The sequence below is a fragment of the Perca flavescens genome, chromosome 8, assembly GCF_004354835.1.
Source record: "Perca flavescens isolate YP-PL-M2 chromosome 8, PFLA_1.0, whole genome shotgun sequence".
Classification (NCBI taxonomy): Eukaryota; Metazoa; Chordata; class Actinopteri; order Perciformes; family Percidae; genus Perca; species Perca flavescens.
Genome location: NC_041338.1, coordinates 35916213 through 35938619, shown reverse-complemented (window position 1 = coordinate 35938619; position 22407 = coordinate 35916213). Strand labels below are relative to the sequence as shown.

Sequence of the window (22407 nt, the reverse complement as noted above, 5' to 3'; positions counted from 1 at the left end):
AATCCTTATGGAGAAAATGAATGGGATTTTACCTTCGGGAACCACACTGTTGAGCTCTATTGCAAGTGTGATCGCTCTAACCACTTGCCGAGGCGGTCTGGGATGCATTTGACCACGTATCTTTTGTAGTGTGAATGATAATGTGTTGGGTTAGCGTTCCTTGTTTTCGCCCAATGAAATGAGAAATAAGATAAGATCTGCGACAGTGGAATAGCTTGAAAAGTCATTTGGTGTAAGGAGGGCATTAGTCATTGATAAGATAAAGACGCTGTGTGGATTAATGGGGTTCAGTGCAGTTACTCTCAGGCAAGACAGCAAGCAATTAGGCAGCCTGACAGGTCCACACATAGGGCTGCAACTCATCTGTGGACTCATTTCTGGTAAATCAAAGTTGTTTGGTCTCTAAAATGTCAGAAAATGCTGAAAATTTTTTTTTTTGAGTGGCTGTGAAAGTAGAGAGCTTCTTCACTCCTGAAAACATTTAATGTTACCATCAAAAAACTGAAAACTAAACTAACAAACACACTGAAAACTAACTCAGACTAAAGTAAACTGACAGGCTCACTCTAAAAGGTTTTGAGTGGATGTGAAAGCCGAGAGCTTCTTCACTCCTCAAACATTTAAATGTTCCCATCAAAAATTGATTGCGTTAAAAAAGAAATGCTGCATGCATGATGACTTTATGGAGTGTCGGTGCCAGAAGTAACAGAACAGCTCTGAGCTGTGTTCATGTGGACTAGAGCTGCAAAAATGAATCCATTAGTTTTACATCAAACTAATGAGTCAACAAATTCTCTGATGCCAGCTTGTTAAATGTGAATATGTTTCTAGTGTCTTCAAACTGAATATCTTTGAGTTGTGGTCAAAACAAGACATTTGAGGATGTCATCTCGGGCTTCTTGGGAAACACTGATCCACATTTTTCACAATTTTCTGACATTTTAGAGACCAAACAACCAATCCACTAATCCAGAAAATACTCAACAGAATAATAGAAAATGAAAATAATTGTTAGTTACAGATCATCGAACACAGTCTGCCCAAACTTTAAACATTAATATGCGTTCCCCCAGCCTGCCTATGGTCCCCCAGTGGCTAGAAATGGTGATAGGTGTAAACTGAACCCTGGGTATCCTGCTCGGCCTTTGAGAAAATGAAAGCTCAGATGGACCAATCAGGAATCTTCTCCTTATGAGGTCATAAGGAGCAAGGTTACCGTCCCTTTCTCTGCTTTGCCCGCCCAGAGAATTTGGCCCACCCATGAGAGAGAGAGAGAGAGAGAGAGACATCATGGCTTTCAAACGAGCAAAGTGGCAGTTGGTCAAGACCACACCCCCACCCTCCGCCTTGCCCTGCACCCTCCCGGAGAGTGGCTCTCGTCAGGGAGCAGCTGGCTGGCTGACTTCTTTTTATCAGATGCTGGCGTGTTTCCCCACCAGTACAGTGTACTACGATTGGGTAGCACTGACCAATACATTTAGCAGGTTTTAAAAATATATAAATACATTTGGGTCTCTCTCTCTCTCTCCTGCTGTATGCTATTTCAGCCTCTTGAGGAGGGCACACAGCATAGACACACACACAGAACGTTGATACATACCGAAAAATGTGACTCAGTTGTCCTATGTTTGATGAATTTGCTCTGCTAAGTTGATTCAATATTTTTTGATAATGTAGAATATAGTATCCTATATTTAAATATAGGGCACTACTACAATACATGTCGCCCCCACCGACAACGCATAGTATTGTGCGCACCGGCGCGTCGTGTATCAAAAACTAGGACGTTGGGTTGACTCTCTAACGGCCCTAAGGAAAGCTCATTGTGGAACTGGCTCTAGTGGCTGGAATTCTGCACAAAGGCTGAATTTCGGGAAAGATACACAGTATTAGGGGACCACTAAGGTCTATATAAAAGAGACTTCAGATACAGTATTAGAGGACCACTAAGGTCTATATAAAAGAGACTTCAGATACAGTATTAGGGGACCACTAAGGTCTATATGAAAGAGACTTCAGATACAGAATTAGGGGACCACTAAGGTCTATATAAAAGAGACTTCAGATACAGAATTAGGGGACCACTAAGGTCTATATAAAAGAGACTTCAGATACACGTAAGGGCCCTGTTCATGTTGCACAGACATTTTAATTGCATTTTGGGTCCATTAAGAGGCACAATGGCACTACTTCTAACCTGCCCCCAAAACTGCTGTTTTAGCTAAGTGGGAGCAACTCCGTGTTGCTAGCACCGATACGGCTCTGTTTTTTTTTTCTATCGACCGTACTCGCATATTTATAGCGATAAAGATTAACGTAAAAATTGGCCGGAGTTCTCCTTTAAGTTTTTGTCTCAACTGTCTAGCTCAGTCTCACTGCTGTAGGCAACCTCATCCCTTGCAGCAAACAGCTGTTTTCAGCTACAAAAGTCTAATAAACTGACTGTAGGTTACCTGCACAGCACTGAAGAGCAAATGGACAAAGTTAGCGACTAGCTAGTTATAAAAATCAAATATCTTGCAGCTAAGGAACCAATTATTTTTCTCACGGGTTGGTGCAGACAAAAACAGAGGTACTGTACGAGCAGAGTGAATATTAGACTTACATTTGTCATGTGGAAAATTTCCTCCTGCTCTGGCGTTTCCCCCTCTCATTACCCCTGCTCTGGTGTTTCCCCCTTTCATTCCCCCTGCTCTGGAGAGGTCGCAGTTCGGACGATGACTATCCGAGATTGTGTGTGTGTGTGTGTTTGTGTGTGTGTGTGTGTGTGTGTGTGTGCGTCCTCGAGATCTGACCACACACAAACACACGTAAGCAGAGCTACCCACACCCATGTTTCTACTGTTGCTTAATTAAATTAATCAAAAGAGAAGTTGTCTGAGTCGTGTTTTAAACAGATACACCTGGGGCGAAGTTGGGAACCAGAATCAGCTTTAAATCCAGTCCTAATCTACTCCTCACTAACACGGGCCCTATTATAGTAACTACATGAAAACTTCACGGTTGTTGCATGAAATGTGGTTTGTGTTTAGCTTACATCATCATTTTCTATCATGTGAAACCAGACCCAGCCTAGTGGTGAATCTGCAGACAGATGCTTAACAGTGTGCTCCTCAGCAGTAAGCTCCCCCTGCTGCTCATAAGGGGCCTCTGCACCCCTTTCGTTTCAGACCCTCCCACCAGCCTTTGGGCCACGCCTCCTCATTTACATTGACATGTGTCAAGTCCAAATGAAAATCCAATGTTAAATGAAAATTCAAAAGCCAAATATTAAATGAAAATTAAAATCCAATGTTAAATTGAAATTCAAAAGCCAAATATTAAATGAAAATTAAAAGCCAATGATGAATTGAAATTCAAAAGCCAAATATTAAATTCAAAAGCCAAAGCCAAATGGAAAATTTTAAAAATAATAATATTTTTAATTTGATCTCGCTTTGTTTTCCCTTTGGACTTTCAATTTATCTTTGGACTTTCAATTTGAATTATGAATAAATATTTCCTCCATATATATATATATAAAGGGTAGGATAGGCTACTATATATAAAGGGTAGTAGGATAGGCTACTATATATAAAGGGTAGGATAGACTACTATATATAAAGGGTAGGATAGGCTACTATATATAAAGGGTAGGATAGGCTACTATATATAAAGGGTAGTAGGATAGGCTACTATATATAAAGGGTAGGATAGGCTACTATATATAAAGGGTAGGATAGGCTACTATATATAAAGGGTAGGATAGGCTACTATATATAAAGGGTAGTAGGATAGGCTACTATATATAAAGGGTAGGATAGGCTACTATATATAAAGGGTAGGATAGACTACTATATATAAAGGGTAGGATAGGCTACTATATATAAAGGGTAGGATAGGCTACTATATATAAAGGGTAGGATAGACTACTATATATAAAGGGTAGGATAGGCTACTATATATAAAGTGTAGGATAGGCTACTATATATAAAGGGTAGGATAGGCTACTATATATAAAGGGTAGGATAGGCTACTATATATAAAGGGTAGGATAGGCTACTATATATAAAGGGTAGGATAGGCTACTATATATAAATGATAGGATAGGCTACTATATATAAAGGGTAGTAGGATAGGCTACTATGTATAAAGGGTAGGATAGGCTACTATATATAAAGGGTAGGATAGACTACTATATATAAAGGGTAGGATAGGCTACTATATATAAAGGGTAGGATAGACTACTATATATAAAGGGTAGGATAGGCTACTATATATAAAGTGTAGGATAGGCTACTATATATAAAGGGTAGGATAGGCTACTATATATAAAGGGTAGGATAGGCTACTATATATAAAGGGTAGGATAGACTACTATATATAAAAAGGGTAGGATAGGCTACTATATATAAAGTGTAGGATAGGCTACTATATATAAAGGGTAGGATAGGCTACTATATATAAAGGGTAGGATAGGCTACTATATATAAAGGGTAGGATAGGCTACTATATATAAAGGGTAGTAGGATAGGCTACTATATATAAAGGGTAGGATAGGCTACTATATATAAAGGGTAGGATAGACTACTATATATAAAGGGTAGGATAGGCTACTATATATAAAGGGTAGGATAGGCTACTATATATAAAGGGTAGGATAGACTACTATATATAAAGGGTAGGATAGACTACTATATATAAAGGGTAGGATAGGCTACTATATATAAAGTGTAGGATAGGCTACTATATATAAAGGGTAGGATAGGCTACTATATATAAAGGGTAGGATAGGCTACTATATATAAAGGGTAGGATAGGCTACTATATATAAAGGGTAGGATAGGCTACTATATATAAATGATAGGATAGGCTACGATAACAACATAGTGTGTGTTCTGAGTGACTGTCCAACATCAGAGAGGCTATTTCGGCTCTTTACAGCTACACTAAGTTGTTATAAACAGACAGCCCACTTACCCATTTTTCAGAGTTTGAATCTGTCGACACTATGTCCCGAGATCGGCCCTCCCTGTACCTAGCAGCAGGAGCAGCGCCGCATCAGACACGCTTCTGGTGTGTAGGACACAGAAAAATCCACGCGGCTGAGACGCAACAGAAACGCCACGCTCTCGTGACGCGTGCAGTGTGTAACTGGCCTTATTTCCAAGAAACTTCCGAGCACATCTCTGGTAAACACCAGATTTAAAGTGGTGCTTTGGCACGATTGTTTGTGGAGAAACTCAGTTTTACAGATGTGTTGATTGAATAAACTATTAGTCGATATATTCGTAGATATCATTTCTTTAGTCAGGACAACCCTTGTACTTATTTAGAGATATTATGTAACTTTTCCCCAATAAAATGTGTAAAAACGAGGAGTGGAGCTGTTCTTTCACTTTCCTTCATGTAGCCTCCTGTTTTCTGACATTTGTCAGTAATTGACTTCTCATTGAGTTTTAAGGCCACATTTTTACAATACACCTTTTAGATTTTGGCGTTTTTTTACGCAGAAAACTGAATCTGCAAAGTAATTGGAGTTATCAAATAAATGTAGTGGAGTAAAAAGTACAACATTTGTCTCTGAGATGGAGTAGAAGTATAGAGTAGCAGAAAATGGAAATACCTCAGAATTGTACTTAATGTAAGTACAGTACTTGTGTTGTCTTCTCGTTGACCACGCAACTTTTAGTTTTTTTCTTTGTCAATTTTAAATGAAAACTTTGTTTTCAACCTTTTGTTGTTCTTTTTCGACACTTGTCACTTTTCCCGATGTTTTGTTGAATTTATTTCAGGTTTTTTGTCCCTATTTGACATTTTTGTCTATTTTTTTCAGCGATATTTTTTATGTTTTTGTTGCTTTTTCTCAGCAATATTTTGAATGTTTTTGTCGATTTCTTCCAGCAATTTAAAAAAAAAAATTTGTTGATTTTTTTCAGCAATTTCTTTAATGTTTTTGTTGATTTTTTTCAGCGATATTTTTTATGTTTTTGTCGCTTTTTCTCAGTGATATTTTGAAAGTTTTTGTCGATTTCTTTCAGCAATTTTTTAAAATGTTTTTGTTGATTTTTTTCAGCAATTTTTTAAATGTTTTTGTCAATATTTTTCCGCAATTTCTTTAATGTTTTTGTGGATTTTTTCCCCCCGTGTTTATGAAGCTTTTTCCAACATTTTTGTCACTTTTTTTCAAATGCTATAAAATTAAATAAAACTCAATACATTTCAATTTCAATAATTTATACTCAATACTCAATAAAAGTAGTGAACTGATCATTTACTTTACCTGTGAAGAGTAATGGTTGTGTGGAACCCTCCACACTAGTTTCTTTGACAATTTGGTTGAAAGAAGCCCAAATTTCTGATATAGAAACTTAAAAAAACCACCAGACAATGCTAAACATAAACCATCTTTACACAGACGTCTTCATCACAGCCTCCTAAATCTGGGGAATAAAACCAAAGACTGGAGATAATTCGGTAAGAAGAAGCCACTTACGGAGACAGGTGGCGGACAGCATCCGTGTCGCCATGTACGGAGGAACGCAGTTTGGGAAGACGGGCTGCAGGACGTAGCTGGAGAAGGTCAGGGCGATAACGGCCAGCGTGGTCGGGTACATGATGAGGACGGCGCTCCACAACAGGAGGAACCTGAACAAGAGAAAGACGTTCGGTAAATGGTAGGAATGCACAGAATCCAGATTTTTGGTGTTTGGCCGAATACCGAATCCACTGGTTGAGATTGTGCTGACTCGTCCTCCCGTCTTCAGTCCATGAACCCAGTAAACACATGAATGAAGTAAACAGGGACTGTCCTTCCTTTGCTGTACCTGAAGTTGCTGCATTTTGGCTGCTGTCTGGAGATTCCTTCGTGCACAACTCGTATTCTTCCAGATGTTTCAGACCAGATGTTGTAACTTGTGTATAGTTTAGGGTCCTCGCCACCACCAGACCAATCAGCATTGAACAGATTGAACATGTAGCTGGACTTGAATGGCCTCCTTTTGACTGAAAGTTCTGCCAAACAACAACTTTTTCTGCTCACCAGATCCATGTCCACTTTCTCACAGCGTGCTGCATTGAACGCTCCACCTACGTAAACACCTTCCCGTAATCAACGGCGCCGTCACTACGGCGACCAGCGTAGCGTGCGGAGTGCAAGCGTAGGGTTTCGGTCCACTGGAAGAAAATTCTATGGTTCATCAGAAACCAAACCACCGTCAAAAAGCCCAATATTCAGCCCAATCAGAAGCCGAATCCTGGATTCGGTGCATCCCTGGTAACTGGAGTGTCAAAGTACGGCACTCGTATTGACATGGTCCCTCTCCTCCCCCCTTTCTGTGGTTCTGTTCCCCTCGAGGAAACAACAACAAACTTCAACCTTGCATTTTCTTTTTAAGTCCCCTATTTGGACAACACAAGGGTTAAGCTACACCCTGAAAATGAAAAAGTTCTGAAGAAGATTTTGGATGGTGCAACAAGACAGACCTGCTTGGTTCTTTAGGTGAATGATTGTAAAGATTTACAAAGAATATGTTTAGGGCATTTCCTCTCTTACTGAGAGATTTTGGGACCGATTGGTGGAGATTGCTGTGGACGAAATACACATGGAGATACACTGGTAAGAGCCAATGAGGTTTAACCATGTATCAGCTAATTTAAATAGCTCACGGTACTGGATTGTGTCAACAGTTAACTTCATTTAATATTGGATGTGGCGTTTTCTTTAGCAGGATGCAAATGTTCCACCAAAACCAGATCCTTCCTGAGACTATTCAGCAGAGTCACCGTCGCCACAACCCAAGAGTGTCATTTTCCCCCTCCTATCCCAGAATGCATCTGTGGTGTAGCCAGACCTTACTCCACAGTGCTGTGGAGTCGCTGGCAATGCGACACTAGATGAAAATCAATGACGTTGTTTTTTTAAATTTTGCCATCTTTTTAGATTAGATTAGATTCAACTTTATTGTCATTGTGCAGAGTATGAGTACAAAGACAACGAAATGCAGTTTGTGTCCAACCAGAAATGCTAAAAAATAAAGCAGAAAAGTGCAATACAATATACAAAGTATACTGTAGACAGGTGGACAAGAAATATAGTGCAGTGTAGACAGTATACATATATATATATATATATATATATATATATATATATATATATATATAGTATAGTATACAGTTGGTTCACAGAAGGTGGTTTAGAGTAATATAAATTAAATATAAATATGTGCAGTGTATTAGCACTGACTCGCTGTAAAGACATAACCCAACTCACCCCATCAGACCCCCGAATATCTCGGTGACATAGGAGTAGTCTCCTCCAGATTTGGGGATGGTGACGCCCAGTTCGGCGTAGCAGAGGGAGCCCAAGGCGGCGATGCAGCCTCCCAGAACCCAAACCACCAACGCCAAGCCCACCGAGCCCGAGTGCTCCAGGACCCCCTTCGGAGAGATGAAGATCCCCGAGCCGATGATGTTCCCTGAGGAGAGGAGGAAGAAGGTTGTTAGATACCGATTCTATCTTTTCTGTCACCGGTAAAACATGCCGAGAAAACACCTGATCATTTGGCTTCTTTCACCCTTGTGTTGATTTCCTGTCGACCATTCAACTTTTTGTTTTTCTGGGTCAAAATTGTCGTTGTTTGTCACTTTTCCTGGCCTTTTTGTGGTTTTTTCTTTCCAAGCTTTTTGTCACTTTTTAAGATGTTTTTGTAGATTTCTTTCGGCTCTTTATTGATGTTTTCATCTATGTTTTTCGCTGTGTTTCTTAAGCTTGTTCTGGGAATTTTTGACACACTTTTTGACGCATTTCAACGTTCTTTGGCATTTCTTTTTCAAATGCTATAAAATTGAATAAAACACCCAAATTCAATGAAAGCAGTGAACTGATCATTTATTTTACTTGTGGAAAGCGTTATTTTCTTCCACGTTATTTTTATCCATGTTATTTTCTTTGAGAATTTGGTTGAAAGAAACACAAATTTCTCGAGCCCGACGGTCCGGGCCGGGTTCGGACAGATATTTAGAAATTATGTTCGGGTTCTGGTCGGGCTCGGTCACATCAGCGCGATAAGGCATTGGACATTTTAAATTTAAAACAGCTATATTATTATTGGCTCGGACAGAAAAATGTGTCCTGATCAGCACTCTGGAGAATAACAGGACGGTTAAGAGACATTCTTTATTTACATTAATTAAATATATTATGTTTACGTTAAAGCGCGATATAGTGCGTAGTTTCTGTCTCCCCCCATGAGGAATTCTAAGTAATGACAACAACACTGTCGGCGCGTCAACATGATACAAGCCTTCCATGATCACGCACCACCTCCTCCACGCAGTTGCTAGTAGCCAAGGAGGACACGGAGGATTTAAAAATCATGATGGACTCTTCAGAAGAGTTCATTATCTTCACTTGAGTTTCTGCGCGGGTAAGTCACCGGACGCCACAATCTTCTGAACATAGTCCCACAGAGAGAGACTGTAGCAACTCATTTGGCAACGGCTCGAATGTAACGGACTTTCATTAATATCTAAAAGTTACGCACTAAAGCGCTAACATCAGAACTTGAACTTGACTTGGTACATAGGTTGTAACTCGACTGCTACTTCTGACTTGCAAAAAAAAACATTTTGATACCAATTGCATAGCTGTGGGAGGGGGGTAATATTCCGAGAGAAAACTCGGAAGTTCCAAGATTGAAGCCGAAAGTTTATGAAAAAAAATGAAATTTGTGTTTTTTTTGTCACAGATTGTCAGTGATGTGGATTCATGACAAAAAAAAAATATTTACCCCCCTCCCAGATCTGTAATGTATCTTATTTGACATAAAATGGCCCCATACTTTGCCAAACTGTGCACGTAATTAAATGATTTAATATCTGAATTTAATATACGTACTGTTACGAACAGCAGGTGGCAATTACAGTAAAATGTGGAACGTGCGCAAATAAACATTCATCTTTATCATGGGCTGAAATCTGCACATTCAACGCAAAACATTTTCACACCTGTGGGAAACATGTTTACATATACGTCCATACAGCACTTATGACTTATTTGGAGAAGTTTTGGAATATTACGCATCACCCAGTTTCTGCCTCTGCACCCTAACCCTTGTGTTGTCTTCCAGTCGACCACGCAACTTTGTTTTTTCTGGGTCAAAATTTTAAATGAAAAGTTTTTTTTCAACCTTTTGTTGTTCTTTTTCGACACTTGTTACCTTCTTTGACGTTTTTGTCGATTTCTTTCCAGGTTTTTTTGTGACCATTTGACGTTTTTGTAGATTTCTTTTCAGCGATTTTTAAAAATGTTTTTGTTGATTTCTTTCCAGGTTTTGGGTCACTATTTCCGACGTTTTTGTCGATTTATTTTCAGCGATTAAAAAAAAAAAACTTTAAATAAATGGGTCAAATTTGACCTGAGGACAACATGAGGGTTAAAAAAAATTAATTAAAAAAACACACCAGTTTGAGACTCTTGAGCAACCGCAGTCACACAATCCACACTGTCCCCCTCCGAGTTTATACAGAGGGTTATTAAAGCACAAAGAGCTCTGTGACGGAGTTACAGAAGGAGTTAAAGGCCATCACTCAGGCCCGGGACAATCCCTCCTGCCCAGAGCCTCAGTATGCAGTGTAGAGTACCAGCAGATCCGACGCATTCAGACTACAGCGCTACCAGTAGCACGGCAGAAGGCAGCCAAGTGGCACAGACAGCCATTACATAACCAGACATAAATTATCCACTCCCGGTGGGCTGCAGAGGTGGCAAGTGAACCGCTCACCTTCTGCATCCGTTTCTTCCTGCAAAATCGTCCTAAAAAGTGAAGAAACGGCAGGAAAAGAAAAGAAAAAACAACCACATATTGGTGATGTGAGATGAGATCTATGAAAAGTGCCTTTTGATTCAATCCAGTGGCACGAAATGACTCTTGATGCCGAGCGTGGTTCAGTGTGCCGAGCAGCCAGCTCGTTCAACTCGGCGCTCTCTCGCTCTGAATGGAAAGGTGCTTCAGCATTCTGCGCACAGGACCTTTCTCTTGTTCTGGAGAAGGATTTTTTTTTTTTTTTTTTTTTTAACAAAAATGTCCGCCTTGAGCATGCAACAACAGCTTAGCCCGGGGGTCTGAAACCTGCGGCTCTTTAGCCCCTCTGCAGTGGCTCACTGTGGCTTTGACTGAAAGTTATATGGAAATGAATTATTGTTAAAGTGATTCTTACATTCTCCATTTAGGCTCCATAACATTTCCGTCAGTCAACGAAAATGTGTGTTGTAGCCTACGTATGCTCAGTGCTTTATCCTCCACATGTTTGCCAAACCTTAATAGCTGTCTTGAGTGTTTATAGACGAGCAACTGGTTCCAAATCTCCAAAAAAATTAAGTTTTCAGAAGAAATTGAATACAATAATAGTGTGTAGACAGATGTATTTGCGTGCTGCTGGGTTACTGCTAGCCTGGAAATCCAGACCCAAATCTGAAAGATTAAGGGTCTGGCAATGAGTAATAAAAATTGTCCAACTCGAGGTGCAATTGGATATCACTACGACCAATCACAACAATACTTTTCGCTAAACCCCATACGCTTAGCTACCAGCGGAGCTAACTGGTAGATTAAACTCTTAGCTACCAGAGGATCTAACTGGTAGATTAAACTCTTAACTACCAGAGGAGCTAACTGGTAGATTAAACTCTTAACTACCAGAGGAGCTAACTGGTAGATTAAACTCTTAGCTACCAGAGGAGCTAACTGGTAGATTAAACTCTTAGCTACCAGAGGAGCTAACTGGTAGATTAAACTCTTAGCTACCAGAGGAGCTAAGGAGTTCCCAACCCAACTCCCTACGGACTGAACTAATGACACCCCCTATTAGCTACCACTGGTAGCTTAAACTATTAGCTACCAGTGGAGCTAACTACCAGCGGAGCTAACTGGTAGATTAAACTCTTGCCGTATCCGGTCGGCAAAACGGCAAGCATCTTTCTTGCAAAGGAATGACTGGATCGCCGTCTTCTGTTCCTCTTTCAGATAAAAAGCCAAGTCTAACTCATACATTGTAGCAGCCAAAGCCGTTTCAAACAACTGGTGTTCATCCGTAGTCATCTTGCAATGTTTACTAATGAGTTGGACGTCGCAGCGCTGTCGTCCTCTGTTTAGCTCGTCTCTGACCCGCCTACATCAGATACACCAATGTGATTGGTGCAGCTCGGCTACCAGGGCATAGTTAATGAGCATCATAACTCGATGCCAGAGTGATGGTGCGTTCTTTTTGTCCACCGAAGTCGATTTACGAGTCGTTTTGCGGAGTTACGAACCGGAAGTTGCAAAAGAGCCCCGAGGTCGTATATATACGACTCGTCAAAGTAAATCTGAACTCAGAGGACCCCGAGTTCACTTTCAAAGATGGCTACGTCGTGCATCACACGTAGTAAACATTGTGGTTTTCTACAATTTTAAGCACTTTCGTCTTTGTTGTAACCAAATGAAGAAGTGGTACACATAGTGCTGTATACTGCTACCCATGTCTCTACAGTCTTATTAGTTAAACATATGTACCTAGACATACAGTCTTATTAGGAGTTAAACATAGTGCTGTATACTGCTACCTATAGACATGTCTCTACAGTCTTATTAGGAGTTAAACATAGTGCTGTATACTGCTACCTATAGACATGTCTCTACAGTCTTATTAGGAGTTAAACATAGTGCTGTATACTGCTACCTATAGACATGTCTCTACAGTCTTATTAGGAGTTAAACATAGTGCTGTATACTGCTACCTATAGACATGTCTCTACAGTCTTATTAGGAGTTAAACATAGTGCTGTATACTGCTACCTATAGACATGTCTCTACAGTCTTATTAGGAGTTAAACATAGTGCTGTATACTACTACCTATAGACATGTCTCTACAGTCTTATTAGGAGTTAAATACCACCTGATTAGTTATTTTGGAGCTTGTGCAGCTGAAATTGGCTAGAGACGCTCGGTTGCTATATGACAACAATGGCTTTAAGTCGAGTCTTGAGCAGAAAGCAGAGCAGTAGCCTAACGTTAACGTTAATCAAAACGTAATTTCCATGTATCAAACTATGAAATATATTTGTGTAATTTGTCAATAACTGGGTGAATTGAATACTAAATGTTAATAAAAATGTTACAAAAATCCGTCTTTTCTCCGACTCGTAGTATTGTGTGACAAAAAGAACGCAACAACCCCTCAGGTTATTCGTTTTTCGACACGGATGAGACATCACACTCGAGCTACTAGTCGCGATTACAAGACAAAAAGAACGCACCATGACTCGCTGAGCTAACTCAAATTGTGCTCTCTCGAGAACTCTGGATTTCCAGGGTATCCATTTACTCCAATCATTCACCAAATACGACTTGTGATGATGTTTAGCAGCAGATTTATTTGCTTGCTGCTGGGTTACTGCTTCATCTGCAGAAAGAAACAGGCAAATATATATAAAAAGATATATATTGAAAGACATTTTTTCAGGCAAGTCATTAAGAACAGGTTCTTATTTACAGTGGCGCCCTGACAACTTAGGGGAAGGGAAGTGGGGATAGAAAATAAAATACATTAGACACACATAGAGTTTAAAATGATTTCAAATACAATTTGAAATACAACACAGCCACAGACATTCTCATTTCAGCAGACAACAGAGGAGATGTACTTTTAAGAACTAGTTCAAATATTCAAACTCCATTACTGCTGCTAGTTTTTTTAAATTGTGATTGTTCAGAAAATATTAGATATGCCTCTCTGCAAGAAAATGGCAACATACATATTAATGAATGCCCATTTAGACTTATTTGTAATGTTGATATGCTAATTTAAATAGTCTTCATTAAAAGGCTCGAATATGTTTTGCAGCTCGAGACAAGTTTCTTTTCATGTTTTTGGGCCATAAATGGCTCTTTTGATATTAATGGTTGCCCACACCTTCACCAGAGATCTTTAACAGGGGATCCTTAGAGTTACTGCAGGGACACTGATCAGTCCAACTGCCTTTTCTGCTGAGGGTTGGCCGTCTGGTCTGTGTGTCTGCAGCTTAAGACCGACGCAGTTGTCAGTTTCCCATCCAGCACCCCTTCGTTTAAATAGCAAATGAACCTGCGGCCATCTGTGGCCAATGGGCGTGCTGGTCTTAGAGGGAGGTGTGTTCAGGTGCATTCTGGGCATGCTGGTCTTACAGGGAGGTGTGTTCAGGTGCATTCTGGGCATGCTGGTCTTACAGGGAGGTGTGTTCAGGTGCATTCTGGGCGTGCTGGTCTTACAGGGAGGTGTGTTCAGGTGCATTCTGGGCGTGCTGGTCTTACAAAGAGGTGTGTTCAGGTGCATTCTGGGCGTGCTGGTCTTACAGGGAGGTGTGTTCAGGTGCATTCTGGGCGTGCTGGTCTTACAGGGAGGTGTGTTCAGGTGCATTCTGGGCGTGCTGGTCTTACAGGGAGGTGTGTTCAGGTGCATTCTGGGCGTGCTGGTCTTACAGGGAGGTGTGTTCAGGTGCATTCTGGGCGTGCTGGTCTTACAGGGAGGTGTGTTCAGGTGCATTCTGGGTGTGCTGGTCTTACAGGGAGGTGTGTTCAGGTGCATTCTGGGTGTGCTGGTCTTACAGGGAGGTGTGTTCAGGTGCATTCTGGGTGTGCTGGTCTTACAGGGAGGTGTATTCAGGTGCATTCTGGGTGTGCTGGTCTTACAGGGAGGTGTGTTCAGGTGCATTCTGGGCGTGCTGGTCTTACAGGGAGGTGTGTTCAGGTGCATTCTGGGCGTGCTGGTCTTACAGGGAGGTGTGTTCAGGTGCATTCCGGGCGTGCTGGTCTTACAGGGAGGTGTGTTCAGGTGCATTCCGGGCGTATTGCTATCTTGAGGCAGTGGGAAGTGATCGCACCATTGACCAACAAAATCCTGGTCTAAAGTCAATAACGCAGCATTTCATTGTTATTTTAACAGAGCATTAGTAACATGCTCCTAGTCTCGTGCACAGCGCGCAGACACTATGCTCGTTACACACACAGGGACACACAGCAGCACACATATAAAATATTACGGTGCAAATCCTCCATCATAACAGCAATGCTCCAAGGTCCAAACGCGCCTGGCTTTTAAAGGGAATGGGAGCTGATCTCTGATTGGTTGTTTGCATGTTACGCCCAAAACACACCTCTGATTAATGAAGACACTAAGGAGAGATTATTTTTGGGGCATTTTAGGTCTTTATTTTGACAGGACAGCTGAAGACATTTAGGGGGGAGAGAGGGGGAACGACATGCAGCAAAGGGACGTTGAACCCGCGGCCGCTGCGTTAAGGAGCAAACCTCTAGGGTGCCTGCTCTACCAAGCTACCCAGGCACCCGAAGGTGCGTTACATTTTTAATATTGTGGTCCTGTTATGGGTGGAGAAGAACGAGCTGTTTCTGCAATATGAGCATCACTAGACAATATTCTGCACTATGCATGTTTATTTATTTATTACTCTCTGTTACCTTCAACTGTGCAACATGTCATATCTATTCATCTGCACCTTACTCATCTGTATATATACAGACAGTATATAAACACAGATATATCTGTGTTTATATACTGTCCGTTTATATAAGGGTGTTTATTGTGTACATTTGTTTGTTTTATTACTATTATTATTATTAGTGGTGTCAGTGAAACGCGTTATTAACGGCATTAACGCAAACCCTTTATTGCGAGATTAACGTTCTTTATGGGCCTAGCAAACTTTGTAGTTTTTTTCACATGCTGTTGCAACAACTAGTAACGTTAGAAAACTACAACACCACACCGGATCTAGCTAGATCTAGCTAGATTGCTAAAAAACTATGACATTAATACGATTTAATCGCGATTAAATATTTTAAATATTTTAATCATTTGACAGCACTAATTATTATTATTATTATTATTATTATAACTAACCCCATTTCTTATACTTTATGTATATTTGTTCTCCTATGTCTACTTAATGTGTATTTGTGTTATTCTGATGTGTGTACATTTTTTTTCTTCTGAGCTGCTGTAGCAGAGGAATTTCCCCAGTGTGGGATTTATAAAGTCTATCTTATCTTATCTTATATTATCTTATCTTAAATTTCAAAAGGGTCGGTAGTTAACTCCTGGCTCCTTTAGTTTCTCCTGCTAGTTAACTGCAATAATGTAGCTATATAGCCTATACCCTCAGACACTTTTTGGCAGGACACCTGTCAGGCCCTGTGCATGCAGCCTGACTCCCTACAGTCCCCCCTCCATCCATCCATCCATCCATCCATCCACCCCTCCATCCATCCCTCCATCCATCCCTGGATGATGCCCCTGTATTTACTCTCTTCAGGTGTGTTTAAAAGCTCCCTGCTGTCCGTTCTGCTCCAGCAGACAATGTTCTTCTGCCAGGCTGCTTCTGGACTCTGAGCACTCACAAACTCACTTTCATCTGAACACACATGCAAACAAACATGGAGTCCCGAGTTTTTCCTAACCAGTCAACAGTTCACGGGGGACTTTAAGCTTTTTTTTCCGACAACTTTGTTGTGTGAATTTTATCAGAGTTTAAGAGAAGATTCATTAACTTGTTTATTTTGGAACTTGTGCAGCTATAAAGTTAAAAGGCTGAGCCAAGTGGCAGCTGTCTTTGTTTTTCCTGCCTCACCTATGATGATGGTGCACGCGCTCAGCAGCCCGATCTCCTTCTTCAGGGTCACTCTGTCGGGGATTTTCTCCTTCTCCTCCTCCTCCTCCTTCTTCTTCTTCTTCTGGCCCTCCGTCACGGTGCCGTGCGGCCGGGAGCAGATGCTGCTGCTGCCGTTCTGTCTCTCCATGTCCGCCTGCCCGGGTCCGGTACGGTCCGGGTCCGTCCAGTCCACTGTGTCCTCCCAGTCCCAGTTCTCCCGGTGCTGCTGTCCTCTCCTCGCTCAGTATTCATGCACACTGAATGGGCTGCGCTTGCGCAACAACCTGCCGCTGTCCGGGGTAGAATGTTAAATACCCAGGACTCAACGTGATGCGTTCAGGGAGCCTGGGAGGAGCCGGTGTGCTGCTCTTTACCTCCTCCGGGTCCAGGGTTTATAATTCAGCGTTGAAGTGTAACTTCGGGTTGTCTATGTGACTGATGGGAACAACAGTCCTTGAAATTGGTCCAGTATTAAGCGAGAAACAAGCTGCGTTGTAACATTACAGTTTTTCCTCAGTCGCTTTGGTGCGTTTTCACATCATCCCTAACATGTACAAAATAATAAGTGCATTTCTCAGAACAATTTGTACAAACTGCAATATACAATAGATGTTTCTAAAGCTAGTCAGTCACTAAAAATCCTTAGTACATCTCTCAAAAGTAAATATTCATGCCAATGATCACGGCAGTGTCATCAGAATGATAAGTCATTGAGTCATTGTTGGGCATGTCAGGCATGTTGTCAATGTAACGGCTGACAGGACTACCTGATGTAAACTACAGGCTACAGTTGGGATGACAGTTACTGTATTGAAAATGCACAAGGCTGCACTTCTATGGCATATATCAATTTCAACAGTACTATTTACATATTACTGTATGTGGGTTATTGATTGAAAGAGACTGGACAGGATTTTGTTTTTCACAGCTTTTACTAGTGCTACTTTATGAAAGAAAAAAACTAAATAATTTACGTTAAGAAAAAGACAAGGGGCACAAGGGAAAAAAAAAAAATTAGAAGGAAACACAGGAAACACCCCTAAGGAACAACTTTGCCCGCAGCACTGTTCTAGTGCTGTCTCTACACATCCAGACGTTCCCATCTGTCGGCCCACATGTTCTCATCCACATCACACCGGATATTTACCCTTGCAATGAAACGTGGAAAGAGTATTTTGGAATGCCTTATCCATCCTCTGCAGGCGTCTACTGTGATGTCCTCACTTGCTGCATCCATTGAAGCCAGCAGGGTCATCTGTGTGTGTGGCTGACGATCGTACACCTTCGACCTCCATGCTGAAAAGAACTCCTCAATTGGGTTAAGGAATGGTGAATTAGGTGGGTGCAAGTCTATGAGCATCCTCGGGTGGGTCACAAACCAATGCCTTATGAGGTCTGATCGATGGAAACTCACATTATTATCACAGATGACCACATACTTCGGCAAATCCTCTCTAAACACATCCCTCTCGTCATCAGGGATGAGAGCCCTGTAGAGAGTCTCTAAAAAGTTGAGTAGATGCTGGGTGCTGTATGGCCCTCTAAGGGGGATATGGGTTAGGACACCATGCTTCGAAATAGTAGCACACATGGTGAGATTTCCTCCCCGTTGGCCTGGCAAATCCACAGTGGCTCTGTGACTGATGATATTCTGACCCCGCCTTCTGCATTTGGTCAGGTTGAAGCCAGCCTGATCCATGTATACAAAGTTGTGAGAGGGTTCACTTGATTCCAACTCCAATATACGCCCAGAACACACAGTTGAATTTGTTTTGGTAAGGAAGAGTGACATAAAATGTACATATATTCCACAGCAATGGAAATGTGTGCAGTTTATGCTTACTGTACTATGTATCACTATAAAATGTTGCTGTAAAGTAGCTACATAGATATATGTTTTACCTACTACCATACTGGTAGCGTAGCTCCTCTACTCTGTCCTCATTCCTTTGGAATGGTACACGGTATGCAGCACCCTGTCGATGGCTGAGATGCTAACCGTATGGATGTTTTCAAAGACATTGTTGTCGTCTATAACGGTCCTTTGTATTTCCCTGAGTCTCATGGCATTGTTTGCTCGGACCATGGTGCAAATAGCCTCCTCCTGTCAAGGTGTGAATAGGCATCCTCTGCCACCGGTTTGAGGTAATCTTGCAGTCCTATGTGGGGAAAAATGCAGTGATGCATCGCACAATTTCACATTGACAAAAACTATGCAAACACACATTTTACTGTAAAAGATACAGGTGGGTGCATGTAAGCTTGAAGCATTGTAGGAAGCATACAGTATATTGTTTATATACAGTAACAGTGCACACTGTACATTGGTGGACATACCTGTTCTCTCTTCGAAACGTTTGAACTATTGAAAATTGAATTGAATTATTGAGGACACGGTTGATCTCCCAATATTCGGCTGCACCCTTCGACCCGCCTCAGCCATTGTAAGGCCATGATTGACAACATGGTCTACAATAGTGGCCCTTCCTTATGTCATCAGATATGTGCCTATGTCCTCTTCTGCCTCTTCCTCTGTTTTGCCTTCCACCACACATCCTTGCTCCTCTTCTTCCTCCTCTTGGCTGTTGACCCTGTTCGTTTCCTGGTCCATCCATTATTGAAAAATTGCAACTCTGTGTTGTGGTCTGTCTTTATGCGCTTGCCAATTGATTGTTCATGAGATGCACCTTTGAGCAATTTAGACACCTGATTGATTATTGGTTGAACACTTTACATTCCTTCATGAGTGAGGGTCAATTTCACCTGCACGATTCATCAATTCACATTTTTGTACGAAAGGTCTAATAGAAATGTGTAGAACTATGCTTGACAGTTTATGACAAATAGTTCAACAATTTTGCACGTAATGGCTTATGCAAGGAACTAATGCCTAGATGTTTTGATGGGTAAGACTATTCAACATAGAACCATCTACTATATTTTGATCAACATGACATGAGCAATTGAAAATGTAGAAAAAAGCTGACACTTTTTTTATATTTTATATTTAACAATTGCAATATGTACAAAAGCAATTGCAATTTGTTCAAAGAAATAAGAAATTGCTTTAATGATGTGCACAAGTGACTACATGATTTGGAATTTGTACAAGTAGTATCAAGGATTGCACTTTTGATCTAAGAAATGCACCAAAGCGGCTAAGGAAAAACTGTAATGAGTAAGTATCTCGACGGTCTGATACTAAAACTAATGACGAAGAGCTAATTAAAAAAAACGTTTCTAAGAAGGGCCTAAAAAGGTTTCTTTTTAAGAAAGCGTTCCCATAAACTTTTTTATTTTTTTTTTTTTTTTGCTTGTGTTTTTAGACCTGTAATTTTTTACTCTGTAGCACTTTGGGATTGCTTTTCAATAATCTACAACTACAAATAAAAAGTATTATTGTTATTATATGAATGCAGGAGTTTAGATAGATAGATAGATAGATAGATAGATAGATAGATAGATAGATAGATAGATAGATAGATAGATAGATAGATAGATAGATAGCACTTTATTTTGCAATACAAGCTCCAATAATTAAAACACAAAAACCTAAAGACAAAAAGCTAAAAACATATAGGCATCAGAACATGAAAACATAAATAGATGATTAATTAATATGAGGGGGGCCTTGCCCTGCAAGAGTGGTCTTAAATAGCCACAAATATATAGATGAAAGTAAGGGAGGGAACTATCACTTTTTTGCACTCCTGTGTTGATTCAGCAGAGATATTGACAGTAAAAGAATGGACAAAGAAACGCCGTAGATTTCCACGGAGACCAGTGGAGGATATCAGAAGTCTCTTTCCCGGTGCTGGCTGAGTGTTACTGAGCAGCCTCCAACTGAGCTTGAAGACGTAGATGTGACGTGAGCAACGTGTCTGAAAGTGTGAAGTCTTCTGGTAGCTGTGCCGAGAGAAATCTCAATCATTCCTAATCTTAAAATATGTAATCCACATTATGATTCAGGTAGTTGGTCATGTTGTACAATATGATTTTATTTGTGTTTTGCCTTGTTACGACTCGCCCTCCACTAGTCTCGCCTGTTATTGGACAGTGGAGCAACAATCTTTCTGACCACAGAGTGTCATTTCAGTTTTTTTTGATAATCCAGCATATGGATACTTTTTTTTTTTTTTTTTATTATTGGTCATACGTGTGGAATAAACGGTTGTTCACTCTCTACGAGCCTCATCGTCTTCGGATAGATTTGCACGTTGAAGTTGGACATGATGGTCTAAATGAGTCAGGTTGGGGTTGGGGGTGGAAATGGGATTGAGTACCCAGAGCCCTTATGTGAGAAGGGCCCAAAAAGATGCTAGAATGAATAGCTGTAGATAGCTGTAGAGGGGCCCATAGAGGAGGCCTTTCTACAGGGCCCAGAATGTTGTGCTAAGTCCGAACTCTTGACATCCTGCAAGAAGTAGCGAGGATGGATTTTAACAATCTACCAATACACATATTTATGTCCATGCAGTGACGTAGTCTACTTGATACGCAGGTATACCCACTAAGCATACCCACTAAGAAAGCTCCAGGATTTCCATATACAGTGGGGGAAATAAGTATTTGACCCCTTGCTGATTTTGCAGGTTTGCCCACTTACAAAGAATGCAAAAATCTACAATTGTAATCATATGTACATTCTAACAGGGAAAGACAGAATCCCAAAGAAAATTCCAGAAAATCACATCATATGAATTTATTAAAATTGATAACCATCTGATGAGAACAAACAAGTATTTGACCCCCTGGACAAACAGCAAGTATTCTGGCTCCTACAAGCCAGTTAGTCTTTCTTTAAGACACAGCCCCAATCCGAACCAATTATCTACATCAAATACACCTGCCTCACCTCGTTACCTGTATAAAAGACACCTGTCAACACCCAAACAACCAGCATCCAACATCACCACCATGGGCAAGACCAAAGAGCTTTCTACGGACATCAGGGACTAGATTGTTGATCTGCACAAGGCTGGGATGGGCTACAAGAGAATCGGAAAGCAACTTGAGAGAAAAGATCAACTGTCGGTGCAGTTATCAGGAAATGGAAGAAGCACCACACCACCGCCAACCTCCCTCGGTCTGGGCCTCCACACAAGATCTTGCCTCGTGGGGTGTCCCTGATCATGCGAACAGTGAGGAATCATCCCAAAACCACAAGGGGGGGAACTGATGAATCAACTGAAGTCAGCTGGGACCACAGTTACAAAAGAAACGGTTGGTAACACACTACGCCGTCATGGATTGAAATCCTGCAGCGCACGCAAAGGTCCCCCTGCTCAAGAAGAAACATGTACAGGCCCGCATGAAGTTCGCCATTCACCACCTGGACGACTCAGAAGAGGCCTGGAAGAAGGTGAAGTGGTCAGATGAGACCAAAATAGAACTTTTTGGCCTCAACTCAACTCGTCGTGTTTGGAGGGCAAAGAACACCGAGTACAACCCAAAGAACACCATCCCCACCGTCAAGCATGGTGGTGGCAACATCATGCTTTGGGGTGCTTTTCAGCCAAGGGGACGGGACAACTCCATCGTATTGAGGGGAGGATGGACGGGGCCATGTATCGTGGAATTCTGGACCGACATCTCCTTCCCTCAGTGAGAGAGCTGAAGATGGGTCGAGGATGGGTGTTTCAGCACGACAACGACCCTAAGCACACCGCCAAAGCAACAAAAGAGTGGCTGAAGAAGAAGCACATCAAGGTTCTGGAGTGGCCTAGCCAGTCTCCAGACCTGA

The 22407-nt window shown here is 41.2% G+C and overlaps 1 protein-coding gene across 1 annotated transcript in view; it reads right to left on the bottom strand.

The window, feature by feature from the left end:
• The window catches only part of slc7a10b (solute carrier family 7 member 10b), a 37746-nt gene extending 20845 nt beyond the window's left edge, over positions 1–16901 (bottom strand). Inside the window, exons 1-3 of the mRNA XM_028585189.1 lie at positions 16644–16901; positions 8252–8456; positions 6476–6627 (exon numbers count right to left, since the gene is read on the bottom strand). Coding sequence (XP_028440990.1) covers positions 6476–6627; positions 8252–8456; positions 16644–16812 — 526 coding nt within the window. The 5' untranslated portion in view covers positions 16813–16901. The remainder of the gene's footprint in view (positions 1–6475; positions 6628–8251; positions 8457–16643) is intronic.
• Positions 16902–22407: the final 5506 nt, after the last annotated feature.